The 13477-nt window shown below is 43.8% G+C and overlaps 2 protein-coding genes across 4 annotated transcripts in view; one reads left to right on the top strand and one right to left on the bottom strand.

Moving 5' to 3' along the window:
- The window catches only part of CLDN10 (claudin 10), a 127709-nt gene that overhangs the window by 113682 nt on the left and 550 nt on the right, over nt 1-13477 (top strand). For all 3 annotated transcript variants that reach the window (XM_045070874.1, XM_045070875.1, XM_045070873.1), the window contains exon 4: nt 12925-13032. In XM_045070874.1, the coding sequence (XP_044926809.1) occupies nt 12925-13032 (108 nt within the window). The remainder of the gene's footprint in view (nt 1-12924; nt 13033-13477) is intronic.
- DZIP1 (DAZ interacting zinc finger protein 1) overlaps nt 12510-13477 on the bottom strand; it is a 55341-nt gene continuing 54373 nt past the window's right edge. Inside the window, exon 24 of the mRNA XM_004746138.3 lies at nt 12510-12706. The gene's annotated coding sequence lies outside the window, so the exon portion shown is untranslated. The remainder of the gene's footprint in view (nt 12707-13477) is intronic.

Raw genomic sequence — 13477 nt, 5'->3', positions numbered from 1 at the left:
TGTACAAGTGTGTGTGACACCAGACATTGAGACGAAAACTCAGACCGTGCTCCTGGAGATAGGAAGCATGTTAATGATATTTAAATGAAATATAATTTTCCTCAAATGATAGATTTTTATTTCAGGCTTTGGTATCCTAAATATATAACAAATTTCTCATGATTTACTGTATTAAAGAAGTTGCTCGTGTTTTTGGACTAACCGTTCTAATTGTTCTCTTTGTTTCCCTGACAATAATTAAGGATGTCTTTTTCAGAATCTTAAAAATCATTTTCGTCCTTTCTCAGAAGGTCAGGACTAATTCATATATACCCTGTAATTTAAGTCTGTCCTTTGTGCGATTTTTCTTTCCAGTACTTGCTATATACTCAGTCACCTGGTTTTGTGCCATCGGAATTTCTGATTTTCTTTTAGATTTTGGTTAAACTCTGTTCAGTGATTATGGCCTCTGAGATGTTTTCTTTATTTCCACATTCTTGGTGCAACCTTGAACGACCCCATTCCCTGTAATAATCTGTCGGCATTCCTCTCTCTACCTGCGCCTGCTCTGTCTACACGCTCACCTGTAAAACCAGGATAATAATGGCACTCTGCTCGTAGAGTTAATGTGGGAATTTGGACAGTGTGTGTATATGCTTAGAACTGATTAGAACACAGGAAACCCCGGGTACCCTATTACTGTAAGGCGTTAGCTATTATTAAGATTGCTTTTAAAATTATGTGTAGTATTTAAGATGTGACTTGTCTTTATAGATGCTTTGATTAGCTCTCTTCTGAAGTGACTTAAAAATATAACACCTGCATTTGGCAATTTACCTCACGTAATTAAAAACACAAGAGCGAGGCACTTTTTGAAAAGCAACAGGGCTTATAAACCGGTAATATTTACAAATAACAGCCCCTTCACACAACACACTGAGAGAAAATATAAACTTTACTAATTATAACCGCTGCATATTGAGAACATGTTAGCTCCTTGAGATAAGAGCTCGCTCACGTCTGTATCTCCGACAGTGCCTTGCGCAAAGGCAGATAGTCCATTCAGATGAAGGAATGACAAAGCCCTGAGAATTGTAAATGTGACCAGATTCTGATTACCCATCATGGTAGAAAAGAGGCATAAAGGACAGGTGACATCTTCAGGAATTCACAGGCGTCTCTGAAACAAACTCCCTTCTCTAAAAGCTGGCAAATCAACCCTCTTGGCTTCATCTGTTTTCCTCTTATCAACAGCTTGAGTAGAGGACAGAGAGTTGAAAATGAGAAAGATTAAGAAGCTAGAAATTGGCTCTCCACACGAAATTCTTTTTTTAAATTAATTATTTTTATTAACATATAATGTATTATTAGCCCCCGGGGTGCAGGTCTGTGAATCGCCAGGTTTACACACTTCACAGCACGCACCACAGCACATACCCTCCCCAATGCCCGTAACCCAACCGCCCTCTCCCTAACTCCCTCCCCCCAGCAACCCTCAGTTTGTTTTGTGAGATTAAGTCTCTTATGGTTTGTCTCCCTCCCAATCCCATCTTGTTCCATTTTCTCCTTCCCTGCTCCCCACAACCCTCCACCCTGCCTCTCAAATTCCTTATATCAGGGAGATCATATGATAATTATCTTTTTCTGATAGACTTACTTCACTCAGCATAATGCCTTCTAGTTCTATCCACATCATTGCAAAGTGGCCAGATTTCATTTCTTTTGATGGCTGTTTAGTATTCCATCACATTAATATACCACATTTTCTTTATCCATTCGTCTGTGGATGGACAACAAAGTTCTTTCCATAGTTTGGCTATTGTGGACATTTTTGCTATAAACATTCGGATGCACGTGCCCCTTCGGATCACTACATTTGTATCTTTGGGGTAAATACCCGGTAGTGCGATTGCTGGGTCATAGGGTAGCTCTATTTTCAAATTTTTGAGGAGCCTCTATACTGTTTTCCAGAGTGGCTGCACCAGCTTGCAATCCCACCAACACTGTAGGAGGGTTCCCCTTTCTCAGCATCTTCTCCAACAACTGTTGTTTCCTGACTTGTTAATTTTAAGCCATTCTGACTGGTATGAGGTGATATCTCATTGTGGTTTTGATTTGTATTTCCCTGATGCCGAGTGATGTGGAGCACTTTTTCATGTGTCTGTTGGCCATCTGGATGTCTTCTTTGCAGAAATGTCTGTTCATGTCCTTTCTTGATTGGATTATTTGTTCTTTGGGTGTTGAGTTTAAGTTCGTTATAGAATTTGAATACTACCCCTTTATCTGATATGTCATTTGCAAATATCTTTTCCCATTCTGTCAGTTGTCTTTTGGTTTTGTTAACTGTTTCCTTGGCTATCCACACAAAATTCTTTTTTTTTTTTTTAAAGATTTTATTTATTTATTTGACAGACAGAGATCACAGGTAGGCAGAGAGGCAGGCAGACAGAGAGGGGGAAGCAGGCTCCTCGCTGAGCAGAGAGCCTGATGCGGGGCTCGATCCCAGAACCCTGGGATCACAACCCGAGCTGAAGGCAGAGGCGTTAACCCACTGAGCCACCCAGGCGCCCCTCCACACAAAATTCTTAAAGTAGAATCTTTAAAGCAAGATTTTGATTTGGCCTCAGCCGGCATTTGCTAGAATTTCATCACCGGGGCCGGGTGACTTAGTTTGTGCATGAACTTAGGGATGTATTGGAGAATCGAGGCTAAAGGCAGGGCAGCCCTAGGTGGGCTGGGGTTTGGAGAGTATGGCTGCAGGAAGGTTCTGACTTTCGCTGGCAAGAGTAAGTTCCTTGAGTTCAGAAAACATGTATCCCCTCACTGCCTAGCACCGGGCCTGGTGAGTGGAATTCTGATCTGTAGAACTGATCCTTTCAGGATCAGGGGGAAAGCTTGCCGTGGTCTCCCCCCACGGTGGAGAGGAGGGAGGAAAGCAAGAAGACAGGCACGCTCACTCCGCTTCCCTTCCTTATCTCATACCCTTCTTCCTAAAACCAGTTACCTCCAAGTCACCGCTCCCCCCACAGCCCTAGAAGGCATGGCTGAGGCACAGGTGTGCGTGTGTGTGTTTGATCTTCAGCTAGGCGGTGAGCTCTAGTTTCCATCTCCGGTGAGCAAATCGTAGCCCTCCCACACCTACCCCCTAAAACGCACTGGGAAATGGTCCGGGCTCAGAACCTAGTTGTGTTGTTGTTTGGATTTCCTTAGGATGCTGTGCTATATTAATTGAATCCTCTGTGGATTTCCAGGACATTCCTATGTATGGTCTACCCTGGTGGCCTAGTTAGAAACACATACCTAAGCTCATCAACAAAGTTCCTACTCCATTCCTACTGTGTGCGAGGAACTCAGTAGGCACTTTACGGATGAGAGAAAACGAGTGGCTTCAAGTGTAGCTGGAGAAAAGATCAAGGCCGTAGCCATGCCCCCCGCATCCTGCTGTCTGTTCTGTGGCTTTGCATTCCGAAACCTGTCCTTGTTGGGAAGTTCTTCCTCCCAGGCTCCCACACTTGACACATGGCAGTGTTTAAAAGAGTTACATCTGACTGTGGTCATGTTCTGCTTCTCCCCCCTTTCCCCCCTTTTGTTTGGCTTCTTTGCTCTCATTCAAGTTGTAATTATGTTTCATGACATGACAGGCTGGACTCCCACAAAGCCTTGAAAACGATTTCCCAACTCTCTCCTTTGGGCTATTTCAAACCAACTTCCTCCTTTTTATTAAAATAAAGCCTAACAAATCCAAAAAAAGTCTACCTTCCTGCAAGGTTATGGTAACTGGTACCCCCAGCATGATTCATCCTACTAGGGGCATGAAATTTAAATCAGTTATTCCCCCCACCACTTTGTCGTCCAAACCACGAACTTCCTAAAGGTCTTGATTTGTTTTCTTAAATAAACTGTTCCAAGAAAGAATTTATGGACAAAAGAAACTTCTTTTCAAATCCCTGCAAGGTTGGAGCATTGAACCATTGCCCTAATTGAGGAAACAGGGCGTTGTAATCTTAGATTTATTCTCTTTTAGTACACGAGATTTATTGTTAATATTTTGGCTCAGATAGTCTCACATTTGGGCCTTATCCTCCAGGCTTTCTTATTATTTTCAGAGTATTTAAAACCATAGATGTATTTATCCCTTGCACTCACTTTTGGCATACATTACGTTTCCACCTTAGGGCTTAAGCTTTACTCAGGTCCAGGCTTTTCACCACTGTGGTTATTTAGTCGTTAGAAGTGAACAGCTGTCTACGCTCTGGTCAATTCTCTCTTCTTGTTATCTGTCCCGTTCAACGAACAAGCGACAACTCAAGGAGTCCCTCTCTAAATTACACATTTCCCCGGGTGTGTTTCAAAGGAATATCGATCTCACTACGTGACCTTGCCAAGATATTTGACTTCTCTCTTTTGTCCTCATTATAACTTAATGAATTATGGATGTTTGTTTATTTAAGCATACTCCACTCATGAGATTATCTGGAGAGTGGATTAATATCGGTAAGCAGCTCACAGATTCTCGGACAAGGGGTTCCATGGATGTGTCAGATACCACGAACAGAAACAATTCAGCAGTTAAATATGAAGAAGGGTGATTCCATGCCTTCCCTGCGTTTAGGAGGAGCCCAGGCCGCTTCAGATCGCCACAATGGCTCTGATGCTTTTGGCAGGCTAGTATGACTTAAAAATACACTTGGAAACCAAATGGGTTTTGTTTTCACCAACCTGCACCTAAAGTCATGAACCCTGCCAGCTTGCTGTGGTTTCGGATGACTCTGCTTTCTGCACCCCCACCCAACCCCCCAACTCCCAGGACCCCTTCCCTCTCCTCACATACTGGCTAGTTCCTGCTTATCCTGCATGACCTGTGTCCTGGGGAGGTGCCCCCCTGTGTGCTTCTGTTCATCGCCCACACTTGCTGCTCCCTCCCCCCAGGCCAGACCAGCAGCATCTCCAAGCAGAGACCACCTCTTGCTGATTTTGGAATCTCTTGTGCCTAGCCCATGCTCCGTGACATTTGTAGCAAGGATGGGCCGACAGCAGTGGTGTATGACTGTCTGTCTGCCTGCATCTCTCCTGCAGTGGAAAGACCGAGTACGTTTGTGGAGCTAGGCCGAAGGGAGTGGGGACAGGATGCACGTACTGTTTCAGTGTGAGGACCTGGATCCCGTCCTTCGGGCTGCCTGGGAGTAAACCCCAGCTCTGCCACTTATGCGTCGTGTAACCTTGAAGAAGAGCCTAATCTTTTCTGGGCCCCGTGTTCCTCGTCAGTAATGCGGGGATAATAAATAAATATTCAGTGATTTAGAACCGTGCATCAGCGCACAGTAAGGACTCAGTAAATGTTAACTCTGATTTTTAAGGATACTGATGCTTAGGCCGAGTACCTTAATGTCACTATTCCTTACTTTATGTGGTATGTTGAGGTTAGCCACAGAGAGATGGGTCTTAAACGCTGGAGACATTGAAATGATATCATTGAAGTGGTAACGCTTGGCTCTCAGATAGAAGGCATTTGGAAGGGGACCTAGCATGGAACCATTTAAAAGAAATAAGGGTTGAATAATTTCTTCTTTCTTCCTGATCACCTTGGTCATAGCATTGAGTTAGAGACGGGCAACTGCTTGAAACTGTCCAGTGCACAGACGTTCTGGAGGCCCTCCTCGTGAGATCTGTCCTGCATACTTCTCCCCCAACACCCGGCTGATTCTAAACTGCTTCCAGGCAGCCTGTGGACAATTCTGAATAAAATGTGGGATACGTGTTCTGTTGACTCAGGCTTTTTGCTGCAAGTTCATCTATGTATTTTTTTCTCAACCCAAACAAATACACATACCCATCTGTGCACACACAGATTCTTGACCTGTGCTCAGTGACGGGGGCCGTGCCCTCAGGGGTCCCAAGGCAGCGTCAATTGTTTTAGGAATTTCCTGTCTGGAATCACAGCCCCTTCTGCCCTGTCCGTTATGCAGACTTCATGGTTGGTGTGCAAAGTTGTTACTGTACCGGCTTGAGCAGTAGGACTCAATACATCATTTCTCACCTGAAATCAAAGAAAACCCAGTAGACCCCACACTTGTCCATATGCATGGAGCTCAATGGCATAGATATTGCCAAACAATAGATTTGGGGGTTTTTGTTTTTGAAAGATTTTATTTAATTATTTGTCAGAGAGAGAGAGAGCACAAGCAGGGCGAGCAGCAGGCAGAGACAGAGGGAGAAGCAGGCTTCTCTCTGAGCAAGGACCCTGATGCGGGACTCGATCCCAGGACCCCGGGATCATAACCTGAGCCAAAGGCAGACGCTTAACCCACTGAGCCACCCATCCTTCCCAACAGATTTGTTTTTGAAGTGAAATATAAAACTTTGGAGACAGGAGTTACTTCTAGATTGTAAGTTAATTTGGCTAATATTAGATTAAGTTACACTGTGGATTTTTTTTTTTAATTTCCCTGAATACTTGGCAAGAATTGGACTTCTGTAGAGATACTCACTGTGCACTTCACAGGATGTTGGAAGGGGAAGGCAGCAGAGAGGCGAAGAGGCAGTTTGCAGGCCAGCTCCTGGTCTCATCCTTGCTCCTCTGGGATCTTTAGGGAGATGAAGTTGTCTCTCTGGTTAAGAGCTCTACTCCCTCCTGCTTCTCCATGTTAAGAGGATTGAAGAAGAAATTTATATTCACCACAGTAGCATGTGGTATGTCACCAATAAGTGTTACCCGTTGTTAATATATGCCATTTGTAGGATTCTGAACAACCTTGTTGGTGAGTCATAATACAGAGAAAGATAATGCATGCTTGTCTGTTTTAATCTGGCCATAGAAGAACAATTTAGAATTGGCATCCCCCCCCCAAAAAATCAGTCTTTATTTTGTGTTTCCTAAATATGAGGATTCTCCATGAAGTTTCCATGCTAGTGGATGCTTATTATTTAAGTTACCCCTTCCTATTTTAGCCAGCATTTGGAAGGCACCTGCTACTACTTTGTAAGCCTCCTGGGAAGCCATGGGTGACGAATCCTGTGGCATCTCACAGGCCGTGGGAAGGAACTGTTCTCTGAGGGGTTTGTGGAAGGGAAACCAGACTGGGCCCAAGGCGGGGAGACGCATAGGCTGGGTGGGCACCCCACAGCCCATCCCAGTAGCTGGCCCCCAGAAGAAGAGTGTGGAATAATGGGTGTGTGTATGTGTGTGTTTGTAGATCATACCTCTAGAATACTTCTTTCATATAAAATCTATTCATGTATTTATATAGACCTTGGATTATATAAGCCTTTGAGCTGAAGGAAGTTTACGTGAGGTGGTCATCTTTAATTTAATTTAATTTAATCTTTAATTTAATTTAATTCCATACCGATGGAATTCAATTTTAAAATATTTACATTGATAATATATGGTATACTTTCTAAACTCTAAACACAAGGAGAGAGAGAGAGAGTGTGTGTGTGTTATTTTCAGGTAACTGGAATATTTATTTTGGCTGCTACCACTCCTGGTGAAAATGAGGAGTAGGGCAATATATTTGAAGAAACACATTATCTTAGGTGTCAAGGGCTTGGACCCTAGCTCTGTGACTTTCAGCAAGGTCATGTCACTCGTCTGGGGGTCTTAAAGGAGAAGACTTTTTTTTTCATTCACTACCCAGTTTTTGTTTTGCCGGAGCTGCTGCGTTTTCTTTTTTTTTTTTTCCAGTCCAACATGCCCTGATTTTCATTACTACACTCACCTCTTTTTGTGTGGGGTGAGAAGACAGCCTGAGGGGAATTCAGAAGAAATTCCATACCCTGGAGCTTGTGAGCCACGGAGAAGGCAGTGAGCCGGGGAGAGAGAAAACACCCTCCTCTCTGGAATGACAACTAGAAAAGTACATTGCTCTGATTGTATTTTCTCAGATTGATAAAATCTTTTATTTAGCTAAAGTATACTGTAAAGGGAAGAAAGAGAGGTGGTGAAGGGCTCAAGCTTTGGAATCATGGTTCTGGGCTTTAAATCCTGGTTTGACTGTTTACTGAGCAGAGGCCCGAGGCATGTGGTTTCATCTCCCTGAGCTTCAGTTTCCTCATTTGTAGAATGGGGTAGCAATACCTCTCTCTCAGAATTAGAGTGAAGATCGAATGTAATTATGGGAAGAACGAAATGTTGACACACACACACACACACACACACACAAATCCTAGTACAGTGAGCTGATGCTAATCGTTGCTATTGTTGTGGGCGTTTACTTGAACCACATCTCTGGATCTGAGAGAACAGATAATGTTTACTGGGCAAAAGCATGCTGTTCTGATGCTGCTGTTAAATTTCATTCCACTCTGCTGCTGCTGTTTGCTTAATATCTGCCTATCCTTGCGGGACTTGGAGATCCTTGAGAGCACAGCTGTATCTCTCTCGTCCACCTCGAAATACAGGATGAGCACAATGCCTGGCATGTTGTTTCTGTGCTGGTGACCCCAGTAGGCTACACGAGCACTCTGGGGGTGGCCGATAAGTCATGACAGGGGTTTGGATCCAAGGAAAATGGAAAGTGGAGGTGCCAATAAGAGATGTTCTCCATTCCATGCCTTTAGATTACCATGAAGGTTACAGGGCTGAAATATGAGTTGAAGTGTGAGATGATCAGAATTAAGGCCTCCAGTGTGCTACCAGGCACAGCCAGGTGTGTGAGAATAATTTCACCCAGTAGTGTGGAGGACATCTGAATGTGTTCAATCTTTGGGGGGAGTTTTTAAGGAATTAGTCTGTGGTTTCATTTCTCTGGATGGAAGTAAAGTTTTTCCCTGTTTACTAAATTTACATTCCATGGCATACATGAATTGAAGTCAGGCAATTACATACATGAATTGAGTAGTCCTGTCAACTGAGTGGATTTTTTTTTTTAAGATTATTTATTTATTTATTTATTTGACAGAGAGAGAGAGAGAGATCACAAGTAGGCAGAGAGGCAAGCAGAGAGAGAGAGAGGAGGAAGCAGGCTCCCTGCTGAGCAGAGAGCCCAATGTGGGACTCGATCCCAGGACCCTGAGATCATGACCTGAGCCGAAGGCAGCGGCTTAACCCACTGAGCCACCCAGGCGCCCAACTGAGTGGATTATTTGAGGTACTCCAAAAACAATGTTTTGATCCATGAAACGAAATTCTGTCCTCTCCTTGACAATCATGGATCTGTCTGGTGCTAAGCAGATTTATAGCTTTCCAGAATAATGAGAAAACATCCACAATCGTGGCAGCCCAATAAAGAGAGCATGCTCTGAGTGGGGAAGCTGCTCTGGGGCCAGGAGGGCATGGTTAAAAAAAGAAAGACCCACAATAGAGCACCTGAAATTTGCTGATCTTCTGAGTTGTAAGAGTCAGCTTCTTAGCATTACCCAAAAAAATGAAGAAAGATTTCTAGGCAGAGACTAAGCTTCCCAGTGAGTGTCAAAGGAGACAAGCTCTGGAACGAATCTGAGTGAATATTATATTGCTCTCCCTCAATCCTGTCTCTCAGTAATACCAGCCAGTTTTTGCCAGATCACGCACACTGATAGGTGTGAATTTGAGTCCCTGCTGAGTTAGTCAGCTCTACGTGTCTTTTCACAGAAGGAAGAAGAAAAAGTCTCTGCGAGAGAAAGGACCAAATCACAAAAGCCAGCTTGTTAAAAATTGCTGGTGTAGACATGGAGTCTCTCAGAGACTTCCGCTCTGAGCTGGTACTATTTATTGTTTGTCTCTGACAGAACTCACAAGGAACTCAAGTGGAAATGATATTTTTCTTGGAATAGAGTCTATATCTACAGATTTAAAGAAAAATGAAAATATATTTAAAAATAGGAATACACAAACCAGTTTTTTTAGCCTAAGACAAACCCATGATTCCTCAGGAAGTTTCCAGATGAGCGTAAATGAATATAAAGGCATGTTGCGACATTTGACCTGCCTGAGTAATTTATCTTCTGATTTGTGACAACACTGTATACACGTTTGCATGCTCCTTTGAGTGAATTCACAGTGCTGAGCCATGGCTTATGATTTCTATCACCTTTGCCGTTGATTGACTATTATTAATAATTAGAAGCTTGTTTTTAATCAATTGTGGTAGCCAGCACTGGAATCCTATTTTAGAAAGCTAAATATATTTTTAAGAAAAACCTCTGGCTATAGCTTCAGGGGCTAGTTGCAGGAAGAGTAATATTAAGGCGTAGTATCAGGAGTGAAGACTTGCCTGAACTCTAGGAGGACAAAAAAGAGAGAAAAACAGAAAGTATCATTAAACGGTAATCCCACGATAATGTTCTCCAAGTAGAAATGTTCAGTGTGCTCACTTGTGACTGTTTTTGCATGACAAGGGGCGTTTGGTACCAGCTTACTACTGTAGCACTTGCAGAATTTTGTTTGTTTCTTCATTTTAAGATTTTACTTACTTATTTTGAGAGAGAGCATGCGCACACTTGGAAGGGCAGACGGGGAGGGAGAGGGAAAGAATCTCAAGCAGACTCCACTTGGAGTGCAGAGCCTGACATGGGGTCAGTCTCGTGACCTTGAAGCCATGACCTGAATGGAAACCAAGAGTCAGACACTCAACCGAGTGTGCCATCTGGGCTCCCTAGGACTTTCGGATGTTTTAAAGAGGTCGGATGACCCGCGCTTAACAACCTGGAAGGCACTCTTCTTTTTTTATGTGCATGACTGTGTTCAAACATCGTAAAAGGGCTGATTGTGGAAATTCAGGATATTGTTTAATGAAGGCACAGAACAGAACTCACAGAACTGTGGATTTCACGCTCTTGGCCTGGTCAGCTCTTTTAACCAGTGCATCTGAGTCCTTTGGGGCCAGTTTTTGTGTGCAGTTTGAGGGTGTTTTGTTCCCCTTTATAGCAATCTTCTGTTCTTGGGAGCATTTCTTGGTTTCCAGAACATAGTTAGTGCTCTACTACAGGGTGAGGTCTTATCCCCTGATTGTTCTGCTGAGGCTCTGCCTTGCTTCAGTGACCCCCTGGGTTTCCCAGAAAAGGCAACACAAGAGTGAGAAAAGAAGGGACCCCGGGACAGCAAATGCAGGCTGTGAAAATGCCACCGTAGCCAGATCTGCAAATGAGCAAGTAGACCCAACATTCCTAATCTTCAGTGAGTGTTGCTCCTAACTTCTCCCAGCTGGCAGTCGGGGCCACTCTTCCGTCACTGCTGTGATTCACACCAGAGAGCCTACCCCTGCCCGGCCAGGAGTTCAGGTCAGTGACATGGCATGTAGAAACAAACGAGGCAAAACTCAGGATGGGCCCAGGCAGGACATGCCTCCTGCTTTCAATGGTGCAGTATGGCCTTGAGACCTAAGCCTGACCCTCCGCGCCTGGCTCAGGGGACTGGCTGTGGAGGGAGCCTGCCTTGGCCCTGCCTTGGCCCTTGTCACCCTCACTTCTGACTTTCCTGTCTCAGCCCTTCTGCAGATTCTACGTGACCAAAAGCGACCCCTTCCACTTGGGGTCTCCACTTCTTTTTATCGCCATTAGGTTGGGGGTAGCGTCCATCAGTCGTTGCCTTGAGACAGAAATCTATGGGCCAAAAAAACTTGAGAATCACTTCTTTATTTAAAAAAATCCCTATTCTTCAGAATAAGGATAGGCAAACATGAAAACGCACAGCCCTAACACTTTGGTATACTTTTGTCATTCCTTCTTTGTTTTTCTGGGTGAGTGCTCTTCCCCTAAAAAGATTTCCTCTAGTCCTCCACAGCAAAAAGTGATTTCCTTTTTTGTTCTCCATAGCATCATTTGTATCCTTGGGTGGGGACCTGTCCAGTGCAGGAGCTGACTTGTGTATCAGGTGGATCTTTGCATCTGCTCAAGGCATCAGCAGAGTGCTGTGGATAGCCAGATGGCAATCTGTCGCTAAATGATGTTATTGATAAGATAGTTCTGTATCTAACACTGACTTTGTATGGTCTCTGTAGAGGAAGAACGTAACTTTCTCCCCCCTCTACTCTCCTGGGCCCTATAAATTAGACTGACAAAAGACAGATTAACGGGAGAAAAATAGAGTTGGTTAACACCCACATCATGGAGACCTGTAGGAGTACTCAGTGATGAGTAACTCAAAGGGCTGGTTAGAACTTGGGCTTATATGGCATCTAAATAAAAGAACACAAGTTCAGAGAGAGGTGACAAGACCAGAGAAAAGGACTTTGACCTTCTGGGGCAGCAGACTGTGGGAAGGCAGATCTATGGGGGAACTAATGGAAGATATGGATGGTTAGTTGAGTTTGTTATGAAGATCCCCCTGGTGTCTTTGTGTGTCCGCCTGGGTGGTACTGTTGTCTCTGGTGATTAACTTCTGTCCTTCCTGCTAGGCAGGGTAGGGGGGCTGGGAGGGACATCTTTACAAATCCATGTCCTGCTTTAAAACAAATGGGGAGGGGCGGAGAGCTTTTCTGGTATCTGCTTCTCCGCTGCTGCCTTCAGCTCAAAATAACCCTCATGCCCCAGTGGCCTGTTTGGGGGTGGCATATTCTGCCGTCCTTCAACACCTCATACATGATTTGCAAAGAAATGTTTATTGAATTGAATTAAACTGAAAGCAAAGGGAACCCACCATTTTCTGACCAGACTCTGCAAAATAATTTACCCTGCGCAGTGGACCAGCTAGATGGAACATTCTGGGAGCTTCAGACGGGCCTAGAGAGAAGGTACCAGCTGAGCCGGGAGGCCTGGGCTCCTCAGCTGGCTTTGCTTCTGCTTTGCCTGCAGGGGTCATCTCTTCTTCCTTTCGGGAAGTCAGAAAGATATAATCAAGAGGTGGCTAGAAAAACACGTCAAGGGAAGTTTAAAGTGTTATAAAGATATAAGGTGTTGGTACTTAATGTACTAGCTGCGGTAATAAATGTTTGCGATGAGCATTTAGACAATCTTGGCTCCTTGGTCTTAAATACTGCTTATGCCCCGCATACGTCCACCGTAACACCTGTACGCACTCCCTCGCAGGTACGAATTAGGAGCAGCTCTGTTTATCGGATGGGCAGGAGCCTCGCTCTGCATCATTGGTGGAGTCATATTTTGCTTTTCAATATCTGACAACACCAAACCTCCCAGGTATGGAAAAGAGACAGGAATGACCTGTTAAAATTATTGCTGGTGGGGCAAGTTAGAGATCGTTCACATGATTCTCAGAAATGTCCCAAAACTAGGATTGGTAAAAGTTTGGGACATATAGTGAAGGTAATATTAAATAAAATCAATACAGTGAATAGAATATACAGTTAAAGTGAATTTAAAGAAAAAACAAACCAAAAAACCCAGAGCTTTACCTTCTTACACTCCAGAGCCATTTCTGTGAGCAGAACTATAGGGCTTCCTGCGTAAACTTCACCGTTTTTATAATTTACATATAATTATAATTTATATATTATATATATTATATTTTATAATTAATATATAATTAAAAGCCTCATCACTTTCACATAGAGAATCCTGACGAAGGTCCTTCCAATCCCCAGGGTCCAGGAAGATGGGTTTTAAAAGAGAAAAACTGAGCAGA

This window comes from Mustela putorius, unplaced genomic scaffold (assembly GCF_011764305.1).
Source record: "Mustela putorius furo isolate JIRA1106 unplaced genomic scaffold, ASM1176430v1.1 tig00003974_pilon_pilon_pilon, whole genome shotgun sequence".
Taxonomy (NCBI): domain Eukaryota; kingdom Metazoa; phylum Chordata; class Mammalia; order Carnivora; family Mustelidae; genus Mustela; species Mustela putorius.
The sequence above is the reverse complement of the archived record's forward strand: the minus strand, read 5'-3'. Positions and strand labels throughout refer to the sequence as shown.